We start from the raw sequence: 17500 nt of genomic DNA, 5'->3' as shown, positions 1-17500 counted from the left end.
CTTTTCAAACTTTAAAACCTTGAACTTTAAAAGAATAACCACATCTGAGACTAAACAGAACCCAGCAACATCTATAAAATCATAAAAACTAACTCCTTCCACTACTCACAGCCTCTCTTCTAGCATACTAATCTTTTAGTCAACCTTCGAGTCCCTTAATGACTCACCCCCTTTCGATTTTAACTTTTCATTCTCCTTTGGATCGTTTAAATCAGAGACCTAAATTGGTTCTACTACCTTTTCTGTAAAGATAAAATTTACATAACTCTGATATTATTCAGAGTTTGAAGCTGATAGCATTTCAAGGTATTTGTACCTTATAGGATAAGTGAACTACTGTGATAGTGGACCTTGCATTGGTTGAGCTTGATGTGGCCCAAAATCAAGAAGGTACAGTGGGTCATCTACCTCTTATGATGGATGATCTTATTGGCTAGTACTTTTTTTTTTATTCTTTTCCCTTTGTTTAATTTGTTCAAAGCCTCTAAAATCATATTCAACTCTTTTTCTAGCTTCTCTTGAGCTTTCTCTATCCTTTCAAGATGATTAGAATTTTTTTATTCTATTTGTCTGGCTCGAGCTCTTATGTTGTACTAGTAAGTCGACTGTGTGGGATTCTTGATTGATAAAGCTATTCTTGAACCTTGATACTATAATTATGATAAAAAAATAAGATGCTATGCTTTATGTTTAATATGTTGATGTATGAATGAAATGAGAATGATGAAAATGATAATGTTAAAATATGATCATGAAAATGATGCATAAAATGAAATGATATGATAATATGAAAATGATGCATAGAATGTAGATGCACAAAATTAGACAAACAACATGGTTAGATAAGTAATATACAAGTTGTTCTTTCTTGTGTCCTAATTTCGATTTACATCTATCACTTGGGTAAGAAGGGCTCTATCCTAAGGCTGGCTTCTTAGATGTGAACTACATGCAGGGTTAGGTGATTTTGACTACTAAAGGTTCTCAAATTATTTCTTACATCATTGTCTATCACAGACTAGTAAGGCAGTCCAATCTTCACCCATCACAGGTTACTAATGGAAAAGATTCAACTTGAGTGAAAGTATTTTGCTAGCCATTATGGAGATTATCATCTCACGAGAGCGTAGGTACTTTACTTATTCTTAAGAGGGACAGAGCTTAGGTATAGAGCTCAGGTATAGAGCTCAGGTATAGAGCTCATATAATGCGAATACATATAATAGTGTGTGCGAAAAAACAAGTAGGTTTGATGCCCCAAAAATCAAATAAGAAAAAAAAAACGTTAGTAAACAAATAATTTACAATTTAGAACCATTAGACCAAAGGATAGGATAAATTTAAAAGTTATAGCTTAACTCTCTATAGCTCTCCAGTGGAGTTGCCAAACTGTCATAACATATAAATCTGTAAATCTATAGCTAAATTTAACAAAATAAATGAAGTCACCATCAATCTTTTTTAATTAGGTGTGATTGGCCACCTTATGAATCTATCATCTTGAGAAGCTCCTAAGCTTGACTAAGAGTCTTTAAAATAATATGTTCGGGTCTACAAACTAAAACAAGGTTCAAAAATTTGATTACATGTGGGAAAGGTTATAACACCCTCACATGCCCATCTGAAGGATGATATCATATTATTTTAAATTCATCATAGGGTCTTGATTTTAATGGTTTTAAAAATTTAATGTTAAATATTGAAAATAATTCTTAAGATTCTCCATCAATCTGGTAAAACTCTTAAAAAATATTTTATCTCCTCAAGAGTATTCAAGGATCCCATTTGTTTCCTTGAAGAGGTTCTGTCATTGAAAAAAGATTTATTTATTATTTTTTTGTCAAAAATATTTTTTTGAATTTCTAAAATTTTTACCAATTGGGCTTACTTAGAAATTCCTTTTTTTATTTTTTATTTTTTTTGGAAAGAAAATAATATGATAATTATTTTTATTGAAATTTCATTTAAATTATTCCATAATTTGGGATAAATTTAAAGAAAATTTTTTACCTAAAGATTTCTTAGAAATTTACCATTTGACATTTCTAAAACTTTCATCCTTAAATAATTATCAAATATTTTCAACCCAAATTTTTATTTGGAAATTAATACAATTACTTATATTGAAATTTTATCTAAATTATTTCACAATTTGGGACAAATATAGATAAAATTTCTCACCTAAAGATTTCTTAGGAATTTACCATTTGAAATTTCTAAGAATCTCATCCTTGGATAATTTGTATTTAATTCCAAACTTTTTATATTTTTATTATTTTTTTATATTTTTATATTTTTTGTTTAAAAATAAATATTAATTATTGTTATTAAAACTTTATTTAAATTATTTCACAATTTGGGATAAATTTAGACAAAATTTTTCACCTAAGAATTTTATATAAATTTACCATTTGAAATTTTTATAAATTTCATCATTCAATAATTAATATTTATTCTCAAATTTTATTTTTTTATTTTTTTAATTTTTTTAAAAAATTTAATCATACAAAAAAACTAAAAAAAAAACACATAAATAAAATATTAAATAAAAAATATCAAAAAAATAGAAATGACTCGGCTGGAGTGACTAAATCAGCTCAACTGCAGGCACAAAAGATGGCTTAAAGCGCAGCTTAGGGAAAATCAGCACGGCTCAGCTCAATGGCAAGGTTTGGTTAGGACGCGGGTCGACGGATAGGGTTGCACTCAGGTCGGGTCACCCAAATGAAAAACATGCAGATCCTAGGTCTTTTTAAATGCCAAAATGACGTCGTTTTGAGAAAGCTATAAAAGGCTAATTTCAAGCTTTTTACCTCAGATCTCTCTTTCTCTTTCTCTTTCTTTCCTTTTTTTTCTCTCCCTTCTCTTTAACCCGGTTGAATCTCCGATTGAATATCAATTGGATTATGAAAATTATCGTTGGAATTTGGGTTGGTTCGCCAGACGGTCACCAAAAAATTCAAACTTCGTTGAAATCTTCACCAGATTCTAGAAACCCTGACTGAAAAATTCAACCGACGTCAAAAACTTCATCGAAAAATTCAATCGACGTCGAAGAATTCATTGAGAACTGAAAAATTTCATTGAAATATGACAATTTTCTAGATTTTCCAAAAAAATTACTTTTTTTTTCTAAACCCCAAAATCTTTAAAAACCTTTCTGATTGCTTTCTCCTTGTGATTTTTGATTTCTGTTTCTGTGTGTTTTTTTTCCTATTTTCTTTTTACTTCATGTGTGATCTTTTCTGTGCTCCCTCATGTGTTATGTTCAAGACTGTATTTATAGAACCAGATTAGAAGAGTTTTTGATCAATTAGGAACCCCCTTTCAATTGGGTTTTTACATTATAAAAAAACTTAGGAATTATCCTGAAGAGATTGAAACTAAATGTAATTCTACCAATGCATATACACGGCAGAATTTGTAATTTTTTCCTTTTTTTTATTAATATCCTATTATCTTAAAATAAAATAAATAATAATAAAAGATAAAAATAAAAACAAGAATAAAAATAAAATAAAATAACAAAAAGTTGGGCCTATCTACTTGGACCCCATTGAAATAGGCCCAATGAGTTTAGGCCTGAACTTTATTGAACCAAGCCCAATGAACTTGGGCTCAGACCAATTAGAGTGTCTACACTGATTAATAAGTAAACCAGTTATGGTCTGAATAACGTCAAACAAAATTTTTAGAGATGTGCTTTTAAGGTCTTCATGAAATTTTTTTTATTAAAAATGGGTAGATAAAAATTTTAATAAAAAATTTAAATTGATAAATTGATAAAATTTAATGTGAAGATCAATAATATATAAAAAAAAGATATTAAAAATATTATTTATAATTCAAATTTGATCAATATTTATTGAACGATAAAAATTCTGTCCATATTTTTACTAACAATGTCTATTTAATAAATATATCAAAATTTATTAAAAAAATTTTAAAATTTGCTGACTTAATTTATATGATGAGTTTTTTCAATTTATCAATTTTGATTTTCGATTTTAATTTTTATTTACTCATTTATAATAAAAAATTTTATGAATTTCACTTACACAATTTTATGTAAATCATTTTTCTTGGACGTTCCCACAAATTGTCTCCCCATTCTCAAAGTAGATGTGATTATTTGGGTGTTGTTTTGGAACTAGCATGTTGCTCAAATTCATATGCATTTATAGTTTTAGTGTAAATAAATTGAATATAAATGAAGTTTACTTTATTAATGATATATTTATTTAATTAATGAATATTACAATATTATTTATAATTATTTATTAAATTTAATAAATTAATATAAATTAAAAAAAATTAAATTTATTTAATAATTACTTATTGAATATTTTATTCATTTACGTCTTTATTTCACATTGAAATGTCGATGGTAAATCATTGTTTAAATAGATTACAAAGAAACAAATTTAAGTAATACAAATAATAAATAAATAAATAAAGAGAAAAAAAAAAAGATTTCAAATGTTGTACGTAAAACAAATGAAAAAATGTTGTTAATGAAGTGAACATTACAAGTGTCATATGGGAAAATAAAGGGATTATATCAAATGCGAAGATAATCAACCTTGGTCCCAAATAAAACGAGCAAATCATTCTGCAATGGAGTCAAATTCAAGTCCAAGCACACAACCCTCCGACTACTATTCGATCTCTTCAACACCGGCAACGTTGGAACAACTGGGAAAGGTGAGAAGCTTTCGTTCATGGCAGCTCTATGCCTCCTCATATGCCCACCCAAAGCTTGTCCCATAGAAAACTCTTGGCCGCAAATGGAGCACTCGTGAGCCTTACGCTTGGTTGATGAACTAAGGAATTGTGTTTGTTCATTTGCTTTGTCCGCCGTCAGTCTGGGTCTTTTGTGGCCTGCTCGGTGACCTCCCAATGCTTGGAACGACGAGAAGCGACGGTGACAAGTTTTACACTCGAAAACCTCGCTCACCAAATGGTCTTTTGGCTTGGTTTCCAGGCCTTGAGATATCAGCATTAGACATTTAGCAATGTCAAAACCCTGAATCTCTCCATTCTCTCTTTCTCTCTTCATTACTAGCTACCAGGAAAACTAACCAAATCTGAATATGAATAGAAGATGAGAAACTTGGGAGCTGGTGTTTGAGCAGCCATATATAAACCCTTGAAACTGTGAAGTTTGACTGCTAATCTTTCTATTCTAAACGGCAGAAAAGTGCCCATTATTTTGCTTGTGAAACACCTTTACCGCTCCTTCAGCGTGTTGTGATTATCAAACGTACCCTCAATTTGGTCAAAAATAAGGAAATGTAAAACGGCGTTTTTCTTTGTTTTGGTAGTGAGGGGCAGTTTCCTTCTCCACGTTGGTCTTACTAGAGACAAGGTCACGAGTGGCGAGCTACGGCTTTAACAGTGACTCTCACTGAAGCTTCGGGCACTTTTTGTTTTAGAACATCTAATCCAACACAAAAGTACATAAAAATAACAGTAATTTGATTGATGATTGCTGATCATTACTCCTATAGCCGCCATTAAAAGGTCATATAATAGAGATCAGTGTTGGATAACTGGATATCATTACCCAACTGCCCAAAGAATGTTAAAAAAAGTGAAGGGTTTGAAAGCTAATTGGTCAAAATATATGAAAAATTCAATGTTCAAACCTTTTGTTATTACTGCTGCTGCGCTGCTGCAGCATAATTACCAAAGTAGTAGATAAACCATTTGTTGCAGACCAAGTGGAATTGTCAACTTTTTTCAAAGTTTCAAGGAATATGGGCCGTAGGCATTGATTTGGCTTCCTGTGGGATGCTTCTTGCTTGCAAAAATGAATTGTACTCCAGTCATGCAGTGTGAATGGAGAAATATTTTAGAGCGCCAGGTCCCATTTTACAGGGTGTTCAAGTCAATTTTGCCTTTTATGGTTGAGGCAGGTAAGGGACAGCATCCAAAACATATTTGACTAAAGCCAATCTTCAATCGATAAAGCTCTAAAAATTTGAAATGGCTGCAGTAATTGAATATAATGGAAGAAATCCAAGTTCCACCTTTTCCTTTGTTTGACATCTTGGATTTTATCATCTGATCTAAGATATGATGTAAGGTTATTTGATGTAATGACGACTTAGTAAAATTAGAATTAAAGTTGAAATATCTTAATATGCTTTGGTTATGTAAGCATAGCATCAACATTGACAGAACAAATGGTGTAAGAATTACACATAGTAACATATTTGAGATTCAGTCCTAAATTTTTGACAGTAACAGGTTAAGAACAAGGGTTTTGTACTCATCAGCTGATGAGCATTTCTACAACGTCCCTATATCGGCTTTGGTCATATGAATTGATTGTCCTAATCGTAATCAATTGACATCTGCAAAAGGAGTTCTATTCGGTGAGAATGCCATACATGTGACCTGTTGCTGGATTTTGCTTTCACTGTTGTCCCATTTTGATCTGTTCTTTGAGTTATTTTCTGCTTCCTTGACATCTTCGAAGGACGGTGTTCTCATCTCTTCAATTGATTCTAAGCTGGGCACAACTATTTCTCGCTTCTTTGGTGTTGTGTTACTATGGTGATCAACCTGTTCAAGGCAGGGCCAATTATATATTTAGAAATTCTATAACAATGTCAAAGGTTGAGCAAATGTTCTGAATTTATATATATTTAGAAATTCTATAACAATGTCAAGGACATTTTGAGCAAGCCAACCTACCGAGTAGTCTTTTACGAGGCATTTCTCAGCTTCACTTCTGATTTTTGAAATGCTTTCACCATGGTTTTCTTGCACTGTTTTAAGTTGGTCTAAGCACACGGTCGTAAAGGAGTCTATTTCCTTCTTACTTTGGTGGTCACAAAGCAATGAATCTGCCAATGGACAATATTTTCCCACTTAGATTGAGAAAGAAATGCAATTCTAAAATAAGGAACTTACACTTAATGTACAAATATATTAAATAAATTACCTTTACTTGCTGCCATTACATCTCCAGTTCTAGCATCAAACTCGGCATCCATAGACGAGACTGCGGATAAAAATTCTTCATGTACTGTGTGATTTCTTTTGATATTGTCCCTGTCAATATAATAAATAAGCAGCAGAGAGAGTTTAGCTCAGAAGACTTCTAAAGTTCAAAAAACAAGGAGTTTATAAGAACCAAGGAACAAGAAAAACTTACTTAACCGTAGATTTGACCTCTGCAAGACTGCTTATATCAAGTTCATTTATGTATGACTTGGCATTTTCCCACTGCAGTCTTGAATCATTCGCTCTCTTTGAGCTACATTAAATTAAAAGATACAATTATATTGAGTAACTCTGTAACTAGAATTAACTATTTAGAACATTAAAACAAGGAGTTTATAAATTGATCTTGTGTTGAGACTTCGAATCAAATACATTGGATAGAGAGCAGAGGAGAGCTATTCCCTGCCCTTGCTAATTGGTTTGCAGAAACAGGAATTTGTTTCATTAGCAAAATGGATGACTATGCGTATCATCAGTACACAAATGAAAGCTTACCATTCTTGAAGGCCATCTTCCATTATACCCCTAGATTCAGCCACTGAGAAGGTGTCTTCCATGAAATTGACTTCCATTTTTTCTATGTACTTGCTCATTTCCTTCCCAGCATCAGCTGAAACCTGTTGCAGCAAGGATATCTGCTGCTGCAATATCCTATTATCTCGAATACCCAACTCCTTCATGTTTCTTGATGCCTCTGAGACCTAATAAATAATTTCTATAAGCATAGAATTCTTAAAAATTATTTGGGCTTTTTAAGATAAGAAAGTGGCAGATCACCAACCATAGCACTTTTATTAGATGTCAAAGTTGCTAATATTGATGCAATCATTTCCAAAGCTGTCTTTTCCTCCCTAGCAGCTTCTTCCTGTTATAGCAGTTCAAGTTAATTTTAAGCCTTCAATTTCTTCCCAAAATCAATCACATGTAGAATATCAACTTGCCTTAAATCTGTTTTCAAAATTTGTTAAAACACAAGATTTCTTGGCTTGTGTTTCTTCTAGGGTTGTCATGAACTTGGAAGCTTGATTATTGATGTCAGACAGAAAATCAGTTGTTGCCTTAGATATATTTTGTGCTGAAATCAAGCTGCGGTGTAATCCCTGTCAATATCCACGAAGATGAGAAATACATACTCAGGAGAGTGAATAGAAGGAATCAGAATATAACAAAAACACACACCTCTTCCTGTTGTAGAGCAGAGGAAACCAATAGCTCCTTTTGTTCAGTAAGAGAATTCTGGAGATCCTCAAGAACCTCCTTGGCCTCCAGCACTGCAGTGACAAGGAACTACAAAGAAAAAATTAACACACACCAATTAGCAGCAAATCCAAATCACATGCTTCCATAAGCAACTTGAAGAAAAGTAATTATCTTCCTTGGATAGCATACCTCCTCAATGGCAGCTATTTTAGATGAAAATGCAGAACTCATTTGCTCCAGGTCGGAGGAAGCATTCCTTTGCATTATATTGGCAAGTTCCTTCATTGCAGCCATTCCTGAAGCATATGTCTCTGTCATATTCTTAATCCTAGATTCCAAGGCTTGGTTTGCCTGTCAAAAATTCATAAATCATGCGTCAGGATTAAAGTAGCAGGATGCATAGAGTAAGATAGGACAACATTTTTCCACTCTTACATCACATTTTCTGGCAAGAAATGAACGAGCATGCTCTTCCATGCATCTAAGTTGTTGATGCTGTTGAGAAATGGAGCCCAGGATGGTCTTGTGCAAATCTTTTAGATGCTGATCGAGCTGAGAACCAAAAGTCAAAACAATGTTTCGATTTTCTGCCTCCATCTTGTCCTTATCATCTGTGCGGAGTAAAAGTTTTATATTTAAGGTCTCTGAAATGGTGGTAAATGGAATCATGAACATACTTTTTTTTTTTTTGTAATTTAGAATACTCAAATTCAACTAGTGTTATTTAAGGTCTCGTTTCATGGGATATATCTTTACACAAGTTGTTACAGTTTGATCCATCAGAACCTTTCATGCAAATGGGCATTTCACTTCTGTGTGCACACATGGAGCTGCCCACACCATTGGGCCAACTGCACATGTTTAGCAAACCATGAAACATTTGGAGTGCATTTCTCCTTAAAAAATTTGTTTGGAAGCAACAAGGTCCTTTTTGTTAGAAGAGATTATTGGCAATTGTTTTTAATAAACATCACTGAACTTCAAAATATGATATAGTTTCCAATGCGAATCATTAAGATAAACTTGGATGCAACCACAGAATAAGAGGATAGAAGTTATTATACCTAGTTTTGCAAAAAGTGAATTTATGTCCTCTGATGCATGTTGCAAATCAGTACGTAACTCCTTTGTCCGTTCAATCAAAGAATTTTCTGCTTGTAAAACAATTTTCAGTGTTACTAATAAGCAAAAAGATAGACAATGAAAATTTCCAACATTGACTCTGGTACCTGAGTATAGCAGTTTGGAGATGATGAATTCCTTTTCCTTCAGTGTCAAGATGGCTGCCCTATGGTTCTCTTGAAGATCAAGCAATTCTTTCCTATTCTTTTCGAGATTTATCTGGAGAACAAATATAAATTTATGAGCAGGGAACCTTCCAGAAATAAGAGAAGAAATATGGATGTTTCCAGTCCATGCTTACCTTGCAATCCTTGATATCACTTTCTAAGTCCAACCTTTGCTCTTGCTCAGTGAGATACAGCTCACGATACTTATCAGCTTGCTGCATGAAAAAGGAGAAGAAGAATTAATATAAATATGACATGGCAAGAAAAGGATAAAAGTACAATGTGTGAGAATTATACCTTCTCACTGAGGTTGAGATCATTCTCCAGTTGCTCTATCTTCTCCATCTTTGCCTGCAATGTTATATAAGTAAGAATTCAAATCAATGACTTTGAGCCTACACATAAAGACTGAAGATCAATCTTTGACTCTAACACAAGTCAAGTTTTCTTCAAATTGGATGAAATGACCTACTTCAGAGTGTTCTACAAATCATAACGAAATAAAAAGTGAATTAAAGAGAAAAATGGAGGTTTACCTTCTTTTCAGCTTCCTCTTGGGCAAATCTTTCATGGGGAATGTAAACACCATTTTTGTCCCTAGCTGCTCGAACATCTGGATCAATATTTTTACATGAATAAGAATCTAAATTTTTATTTGTGTCTCACTGAAGTACTCTGAGATTTCAAGTGCTTTTCAAACCTTCTTTCATTCTCTCAATTTCCAAGTACAAATCCTTAAGCAACACTGCCTTGGACATTTTCTGGTTTGCCTGATATTATATGACTTTTCATTAGTAGAAAAAATAGAAATGAACAAATAAATATATTAAAAGAGGCATTCAAATTAACCTCTGGTCTATTTTTGATATTCTTAGCACGATATGCGTAATCTAGAGTGCTCAATGTTTCTTCTAAGGAATGAGCAGATGGAGATATTGTGGCAATAATGCAGGTCTTTGTTTTCCCCCCCAAAGAATCTCTCAAGAGCCTTGTCAGCTTACTATCCCTGCATAGAATGTTTGTAACCACGAGAAAACAGTTACTAAAAGAAATTTAAAAACGCAGCTCAATGGACAAAAAAGAGTTTATGGAAGCCAACCTATATGGTATATGAGGAGAATGCTCCACAAGTGCATTTATGACACGGCCAAGGGTAAGTAAGCTTTTGTTTATCTCTCCTGCTTCCCTTGCACGACCCTACAAATTCAATGAAGATTTGATGGAAAAACTTGACAGCTACTGAGGACCCATTCAAAGACAAGTCAAAGACATATTTCTTAATATTTAGGCAGCTTAATAAATAAGAACCAAGCAAGCAGTTGCTAATTCTTGTGGCAACAAAATTTCCAACCACATAAGAAACTACACAATTTACCAGGCCTATTTTCAATAAAAATGGAAGTGATTCTATTACCACATAGTAGACTTCAAAGCTAAATGTATATATCTTCCTACCTCTCGTGCACCAGAGCGTGAAATATTCTCAGACCCTGCCAAATCAACAAGATTAAGCTTGCCACATTTTATCAACTCCTCATCTCCGACAGCCGATTCTTTTATGTGTACAGTGATGGAAAATACAGAATGGGAACGGCTGTGAGGCAAAGAAAATGAGTTTAGCAATAGGTAGTTCCTCTTACATCAAGCATCATTAATAAATCAGACAAATAAAGAAATCCAACCTGCTGCGCTTGTTTAACAAGGTATCAGCAGTTCGCCTTTTTGCTGCACCTCGTTCCAATAGAGTATAGATTTCATTGGCACTGTATACAGCTTCTTCTTCTAGACCTCTCACAACAACACAACCCTTTCCATCTTCCATTAAAGAAATTGGTTTTCTTTGCTTATCTTCAGCATATCTTGGACTCTCTTCAGGAGCCAACAAATCAGTTATTTCCTCATTGTACAGCTCCAAAAATGTAACTTTCATGCTATAATCAGCATTTTGGGCCTCTAAGGTATCAAATATTTGTCTCACTGCTCTTGGAATAACACCAGCCTCAGCAGGCAAGTCACCACCCTGTATTCAAAACATACTCTTTACTTAATAATCATCGTGAGTTATTATTCCACAAAGTTTTGGCATCTAATGCTCTACGCTGTTAACTAATGACAACATACTACTCATCAAAATTAGCAAATGCTACTAAACATTTAAATTCTTAAGTAAAAAACTGCGCATCATATCAAAGTGTTCAAATAAAAAATTGATTTGATACAGTTTTATTACCTTGTTTCTCATCCCACCCTCCATTGTATATGTTTTGCCAGTGCCAGTCTGTCCATAGGCAAATACAGTACAGTTGAAACCATCAAGTACTTCATTAACAATTGGGGCAATGGCTTGATCATATATTGTTCTTTGCTGTGCCTTAGGGCCAAAAACCTTGGAAAAGTAAAATCCAATTAATCATCTTGAAAAAGAAAATTGTTGGCATTTTTATAACGGTGGAGCTTTACCTTGTCAAAAGTGAAAACTCTGTCTACCTGCTTGTTAGCTACATTTTGCAAAACAGTCACTTCCCTTTTATGTTCATTGCATGAAATCGCTTTGGGAACATTCATCCTCTGCTCATCTTCGCTTAATGGCCTGAAACCAGAATCATCAAGCAAAAGAATTAAGAACATAATGAAATTAAAAAAAAAAAGGAAATGAAAATAAAAAAAAAAAAATTTACCTGCATCTAAGCAGCACTTGAACATTAACCTCTTTATCTCTAATGTCTTGACGGTTAGAGCTCCAATCGGGTCCTCTGGAGTCTAAACGACGGCGTTCTGGTCGGGGAGTGAGGAAAGGAGATGGAGATGGAATTACTCCTCCCATTCCTGCTTTTCTAAACTGATCTGGAGTGAGTGACATCATTTCTTTTGTGTTTTCTCCTTCAAATTAACAAAAAAAAAAAACCAAAAATTAATCAATCATTCAATGATTAATGAAGCAGAAACAAGAATTGAAAATGATTATTAACTCAAAAATAAAATCTTACTAGAGTTCTTTTAATGGAATCTTTAGAGTGGAATCTGAAGAAAGAGTGAGATATAAAGAGCCTTTTTTTCGATCGTGCTTTTTTCTTTTCTTTTTATTCTCTTTGTAGGAGTGAATTTTTTTTTTTTTTTTAAACTATTTCGCAGCGTGTTTTCAAATGGGGAATGAAACTTCTGCTTTTCCAACGGCTACCTGGAGATGGATCTAGCCGTTGGAACACGTGGCCTTTGTTTTCAAAAAATGTGGGCCCTCAATGAAAATTCAAATACGAGCTGCTTATGTATCAGTGTAACGAGAAATATTTTCCTTTCAATTCTTTTTATTTTGTTCGATTATAATTTAGAATTATGTATTCACACCATTTATAAATCTTTTATAAAATTTTGATAAATCCTTATAATTTTTTTTACAATTAATTAATTATACTATAATCATTATAAATAATATACTTCACGATCATTTAATTATGTTTAATTGTTGGAAACTCATTTTTAAAGGAATTTATGTATGATTAGTTTTAGTTTAGAATAAGATCTCAAAGGGAATTAAAAAATAAATAATGAAAATTTAAAATGAGCAAACAAGATCAGTCAAAAATTAATATGTAATTTGATCGTTAAATATTATTTTTAGTGATTTGATCTATAAAAAGTTATTATTAAATATGAACTTTGTTTCCTTCAAATATTTTAATATATTTAATTCCGTTAGTCCAAATAAAATAATTACATAAAAAATATTAAATAATAAAATTAATGCGTGAGACTAAATATTTAATAGAAAAAAAATTTGAATATCTCATCTTAAATTTTTTCTATGAATACCAAATAATAAAAAATATATAATTCAGGAACTAAATCACCACCCAATAACCCATTGGGCAATAATCATCTTTTATTAATTAATTTTAATAGTAAAAGAATCATTGTTTTCAATCAAAACGAAAGTTGGATACATAAGTGAAAAAGAGATACTAAAAAGAATGTTTTGAAATTCATAAGTTCTAACATTTGGCTTTTTATTTCTACAAAATTCGATTAATACAAATAATGAGTTCTCTTTATCATGAAAACCGGTTTTCCCATTTGCAATTGGCACCTCTGTTCAAGATTAAATGAAGAATCCTATTTATGATCAGATGAAAAAGAGGCATCATCATAAACAAAGTCTATAATTATTCTTTATTGTTAATATATATATTTTTTAATTTCTTTTATGCTTTTGTGTTTTTTAATCTGAGTATGAACGGAACTGGCTGAAAAAAGAGAGTTATATCATTTCACAATTTAAAATAAGATATGAAAACACTATAAAAAAATAATATAAATAAAAGATAAAAGAATGACATTTTAAAATTTTAATAAAAATTACAAATAAATTTAATAAAATCAAAAAATATATTTTATATTTTCATATTGATTAAAATTATAATACGTAATTTTTATATAAAATACAACACGAATACATAAATTATTAATATTTTATAAAATTCAAATATATTAACTGTCAAATCACTCATCACAGTGGCACTGATCCGTAAAACACTACTTCGGCTGGTCCTGTCATGTACACATGATAGTCTTCCTCCCTCCATTCAATCTCCAAGGGGCCGCCGGGCAAATCAACCGTACAACGCTATTTTCACAACATGAAAATCAACTTATAAGGAAAACAAACGATAAAAAAAAAAAGGAGACTTCATTTTTATTAGTTGAGAAATCTATGGCCTCCTCTTTGGGATAAAAAAAGAAACCTAGGTTAATTACTTCATGATGAAAAAATAACTCAATGTGGCATCTCATGTGCTCCTATATGCTCATTTACCTATTTCATTATCACAGTTTAAACATCGGGTCCTATACTTACCCTTCTTGCACGTCCTTCAAGAACAGCTGCAACCACCACGGCACAAGCTCCAGTTCCACAAGCCAGTGTTGCTCCTATGAAATGCAATTGACTTGAGCTTTTAGCCAGAACAAAAACTAACACAACAATTGCCAGTTTTATAATAAGCGGATGGTAATTATAACTAACTTGCTCCACGCTCCCAAACACGCATTTTCAAGTGCGAACGGGAGAAAACTTCCATGAATTCTGCAAATCATATCAAATGCACTCATGATTAGGCAATGGATTTGCTTATCGAAAGGAGATAAATGACACAACCATGCAATTGAAAAGCCAATTCATCACATACAAAAAACATAAAGCTGCTAACAGATGTTAGCCATGGACTTGATTGCAAAAGATCATCTAAGAAATTAGATAACAACTAACCAGTGTTAGTCCTAGCTGGGAACATTTCATGATGCCCAAATTTAGGACCAATTACTGCTAAATTTGGTTCATCGACAGTCAAATTCTGCTCAATCACAATCATTAAGCAAAAAAGCAAGTATTAGAAATGCAAATGAAAAAGGAAAGGAAAACAGAAAAAAATTTTCAATAAACCAGTCAATGAATCCATTTTCTTTTAGAACAAGTAATTCACTGGAAGAAAAAGATTTTTTGCAGCAGCTCTTTTAACTGTTCCTAGTCTTTTTCTTCTCTTGAAGCATGCAATGGGTAAAAAGTTATGATCGTCAAGCCCATGTACGTTACTGGTCTACCAAGAAAAGTTTGGCACAGGGAACAGTGTCCTCTCTTCTGCTATAAGCCATACATTGAGTCAAATAGTTTACCAGATACCCAATAAAGAAGGAGCATAATATTAAAATATTAAGGAGGAAGTAAAACTAGGAATAGTTCATATAAATATAAACTCCAGGTTAATCTTCTTATCAATCATCATCTAGAATACAAACCTGGCTTCCTTTGGTGCCGAAAGTTACACAGTGTGGATTTCCCATACTAACACAAGTCACATTCCAAATCACTCCATCTACATGAAGATCTGATTTAACAACAGATTGATCTTTATTGGGTGGTAATATTGTAGGAACATCTGATGCTTTAAGAATCGGTTCTCCCATATCAACTTTAACCTGAAATGGTGCTGCTCAATGTCAGATGCATTACGAACCATCGATAAACTGTACTCTACAGGATTCCAGATACATACCTTCCCATCATCTTGAATTTCTGGAATAATTAAACCAGCACCGGTATGTACGGTAAAACTGCATAAAATTAGAACAGAGAATGAAACTACAAAGACATTTCACGTAGTAAAATCATCACAGAAAACATATTGTTATAAACAGTCTTTTAATAATGAAGTTGCAATTAGAAGCAAAGGGAATTATATACAGGTGCACTATCTTCAAACAAACACACAAGGCGACACCCTAGTATGCAGGGGCGTAGCTCCCTGCCAGCCCTTCCAAAAATTTTTTTTACACCATTGTAGCAGAATACTTCATACCACCAAAAATAATACTTAGTCCTCTTTTTTCTATTAAAATTATTATATGGCCCCTCCTTTCTCATATTTCCGGCTTCACATCTGCTAATATGAATTATTTAACTGTCAGGAAAATAGAAGAACAAACCCTTAACCATACCTATGCTTCCCCTGTAAATTCTCAAGCTCAGCAATGAATCTGGCAAAGCACCGGACACCATTACCACACATCTAGAAAAAAAATATAAATTAAAAACATAACTAAAATTCTAAACACAAACTATGCAAAAACACTAAAGGCAAGAAACCCCTTCAGTATTGAATTTTAATAATTCAACCAAAGAACCAAAACATCCAAGTGATAAACGAAGGCTCCATTTGGTTATCACTTTCACTACTTGCTTTTAGTTTCCAAAAGCAAACACAAAAAAGAGGCATTCGAACGTGAAAGCAAATAAGTATCATTTCAAATAATTCAAAACTTAAATATAAATTCTTTTAATGAAGAAGATCCTACGATTTTACTTTTAAATGGCAGAGTTACGTCTAAACGTGCTTTGCATTTAACTTTTTGTTCAATTTTAGCCAATTACCTCAGGCTCGCTACCATCAGAGTTAAAGATTCTCATGGTATAATCAGTGCCGTTGATTCCTGGCATCGCAAAAATCACTCCATTAGCTCCGACACCGAAGTTCCTATCGCACAACTTCACTGCTTGCTCCGGCGTAATCCTTGGTTCGGTCGAGTCCCTATTATCAACCTATGGCAACACACAACAAGTCAGCTAAGACAATACCTGTCACATTTTTCTCAGCCAAGAGAAATGAATTAGAGAAATTACCAAAATGAAGTCGTTTCCAAGGCCGTGGTACTTAACGAAGTGAAGGAACCTACTTTCTCTTCGGTCAAGAAACGACGTTGCGGTGACTTTCGCTGGAGTTCCGATGCTCATGGAAAATGCGGAGACTCGAAACTTAGTGTTTTTGAGAAAAAAAGTTGGAACGGAAAGAATCGGAAAGAAGAGAAGAAGCTGATCGAAAAGGGCGGTGATGGCGACTGAGAAACTGCGGGTTTGGGGTTGGATTGAGAGGGAAATGGCGGCGGCGATGGCCATGGGGCTTTTGGCTTACTTTTTGACTTTCGGGGTTTTGGTATTGAATCGCCGTTGAGTCAGAACTTGGAAGTGGAAAGGATATTTGTGTATAGATCCAACCCAATGCCAATCAATTGAAAGAGATCTTCGGGCCGGTTTAAATGTTGGACGGGTTTGGTCTTCCCATATCTCGACACCTTGTTATTAAACGACTCGTGGACTTTACGATTTTGAGATTAAAGGTTTAATGTATCTTTGATGTATAAAATAATAAATAAAAATATAATTATTATTTTATATTATATTTAATTTTTATTTAATTGAAAATGATACAATTATAAAGAGTATTATATTTTTTTGATATAAGATAATTTAATTCTTTTTAAATAAAAAAATTATTTTTAATTTATGAAATTAAATTTATTTATCATATTTATTTTTAAAAATTATATTAATAATTTAAATTATATAAACTTTAAAAATAAATAATTTTAACCAATAAATAAATTATCATATTTTAATTCTTACATACATCAAATATTAGATAAAATGATATTATTTAATTTTATTTTAT

At 32.6% G+C, this 17500-nt stretch overlaps 3 protein-coding genes across 4 annotated transcripts; all 3 read right to left on the bottom strand.

The window, feature by feature from the left end:
- Positions 1 to 4489: 4489 nt before the first annotated feature.
- Positions 4490 to 5147, bottom strand: LOC111296997 (zinc finger protein ZAT11-like). Its single transcript, XM_022891517.2, has one exon. The coding sequence runs from the start codon at positions 5057 to 5059 to the stop codon at positions 4562 to 4564; it is 498 nt and encodes a 165-aa protein (XP_022747252.2). The 5' UTR covers positions 5060 to 5147; the 3' UTR covers positions 4490 to 4561.
- Positions 5148 to 6109: 962 nt separating this feature from the next.
- On the bottom strand, positions 6110 to 12638 carry LOC111297950 (kinesin-like protein KIN-5B). 2 transcript variants are annotated; one of them, XM_022892564.2, is made up of 24 exons: positions 12491 to 12638; positions 12182 to 12383; positions 11964 to 12093; positions 11734 to 11889; positions 11186 to 11523; positions 10959 to 11097; positions 10603 to 10700; positions 10353 to 10509; positions 10204 to 10273; positions 10040 to 10116; positions 9801 to 9854; positions 9638 to 9718; positions 9444 to 9555; positions 9279 to 9365; positions 8650 to 8825; positions 8404 to 8565; positions 8194 to 8301; positions 7956 to 8114; positions 7796 to 7879; positions 7510 to 7715; positions 7166 to 7267; positions 6953 to 7062; positions 6703 to 6854; positions 6110 to 6570 (listed from the first exon to the last, which is right to left on the bottom strand). In XM_022892564.2, the coding sequence occupies exons 2-24, from the start codon at positions 12364 to 12366 to the stop codon at positions 6349 to 6351; spliced, it is 3165 nt and encodes a 1054-aa protein (XP_022748299.2). In that variant the 5' UTR covers positions 12367 to 12383; positions 12491 to 12638; the 3' UTR covers positions 6110 to 6348. The 2 variants fall into 2 exon arrangements, with proteins under 2 accessions (XP_022748299.2, XP_089597590.1); XM_089741464.1 differs by having other exon boundaries at positions 7796 to 7875; positions 7952 to 8114; positions 12491 to 12612.
- Positions 12639 to 13781: 1143 nt separating this feature from the next.
- On the bottom strand, positions 13782 to 17027 carry LOC111296617 (diaminopimelate epimerase, chloroplastic-like). The gene is made up of 9 exons (XM_089741463.1): positions 16675 to 17027; positions 16426 to 16593; positions 15993 to 16063; positions 15551 to 15608; positions 15294 to 15473; positions 14767 to 14851; positions 14524 to 14583; positions 14356 to 14429; positions 13782 to 14124 (listed from the first exon to the last, which is right to left on the bottom strand). The coding sequence occupies exons 1-9, from the start codon at positions 16945 to 16947 to the stop codon at positions 14008 to 14010; spliced, it is 1086 nt and encodes a 361-aa protein (XP_089597589.1). The 5' UTR covers positions 16948 to 17027; the 3' UTR covers positions 13782 to 14007.
- Between the last annotated feature and the right edge of the window lie 473 nt (positions 17028 to 17500).

The sequence above is a fragment of the Durio zibethinus genome, chromosome 12, assembly GCF_047325235.1.
Source record: "Durio zibethinus cultivar Kanyao isolate XHJ-2024 chromosome 12, ASM4732523v1, whole genome shotgun sequence".
NCBI lineage: Eukaryota > Viridiplantae > Streptophyta > Magnoliopsida > Malvales > Malvaceae > Durio > Durio zibethinus.
The sequence above is the reverse complement of the archived record's forward strand: the minus strand, read 5'-3'. Positions and strand labels throughout refer to the sequence as shown.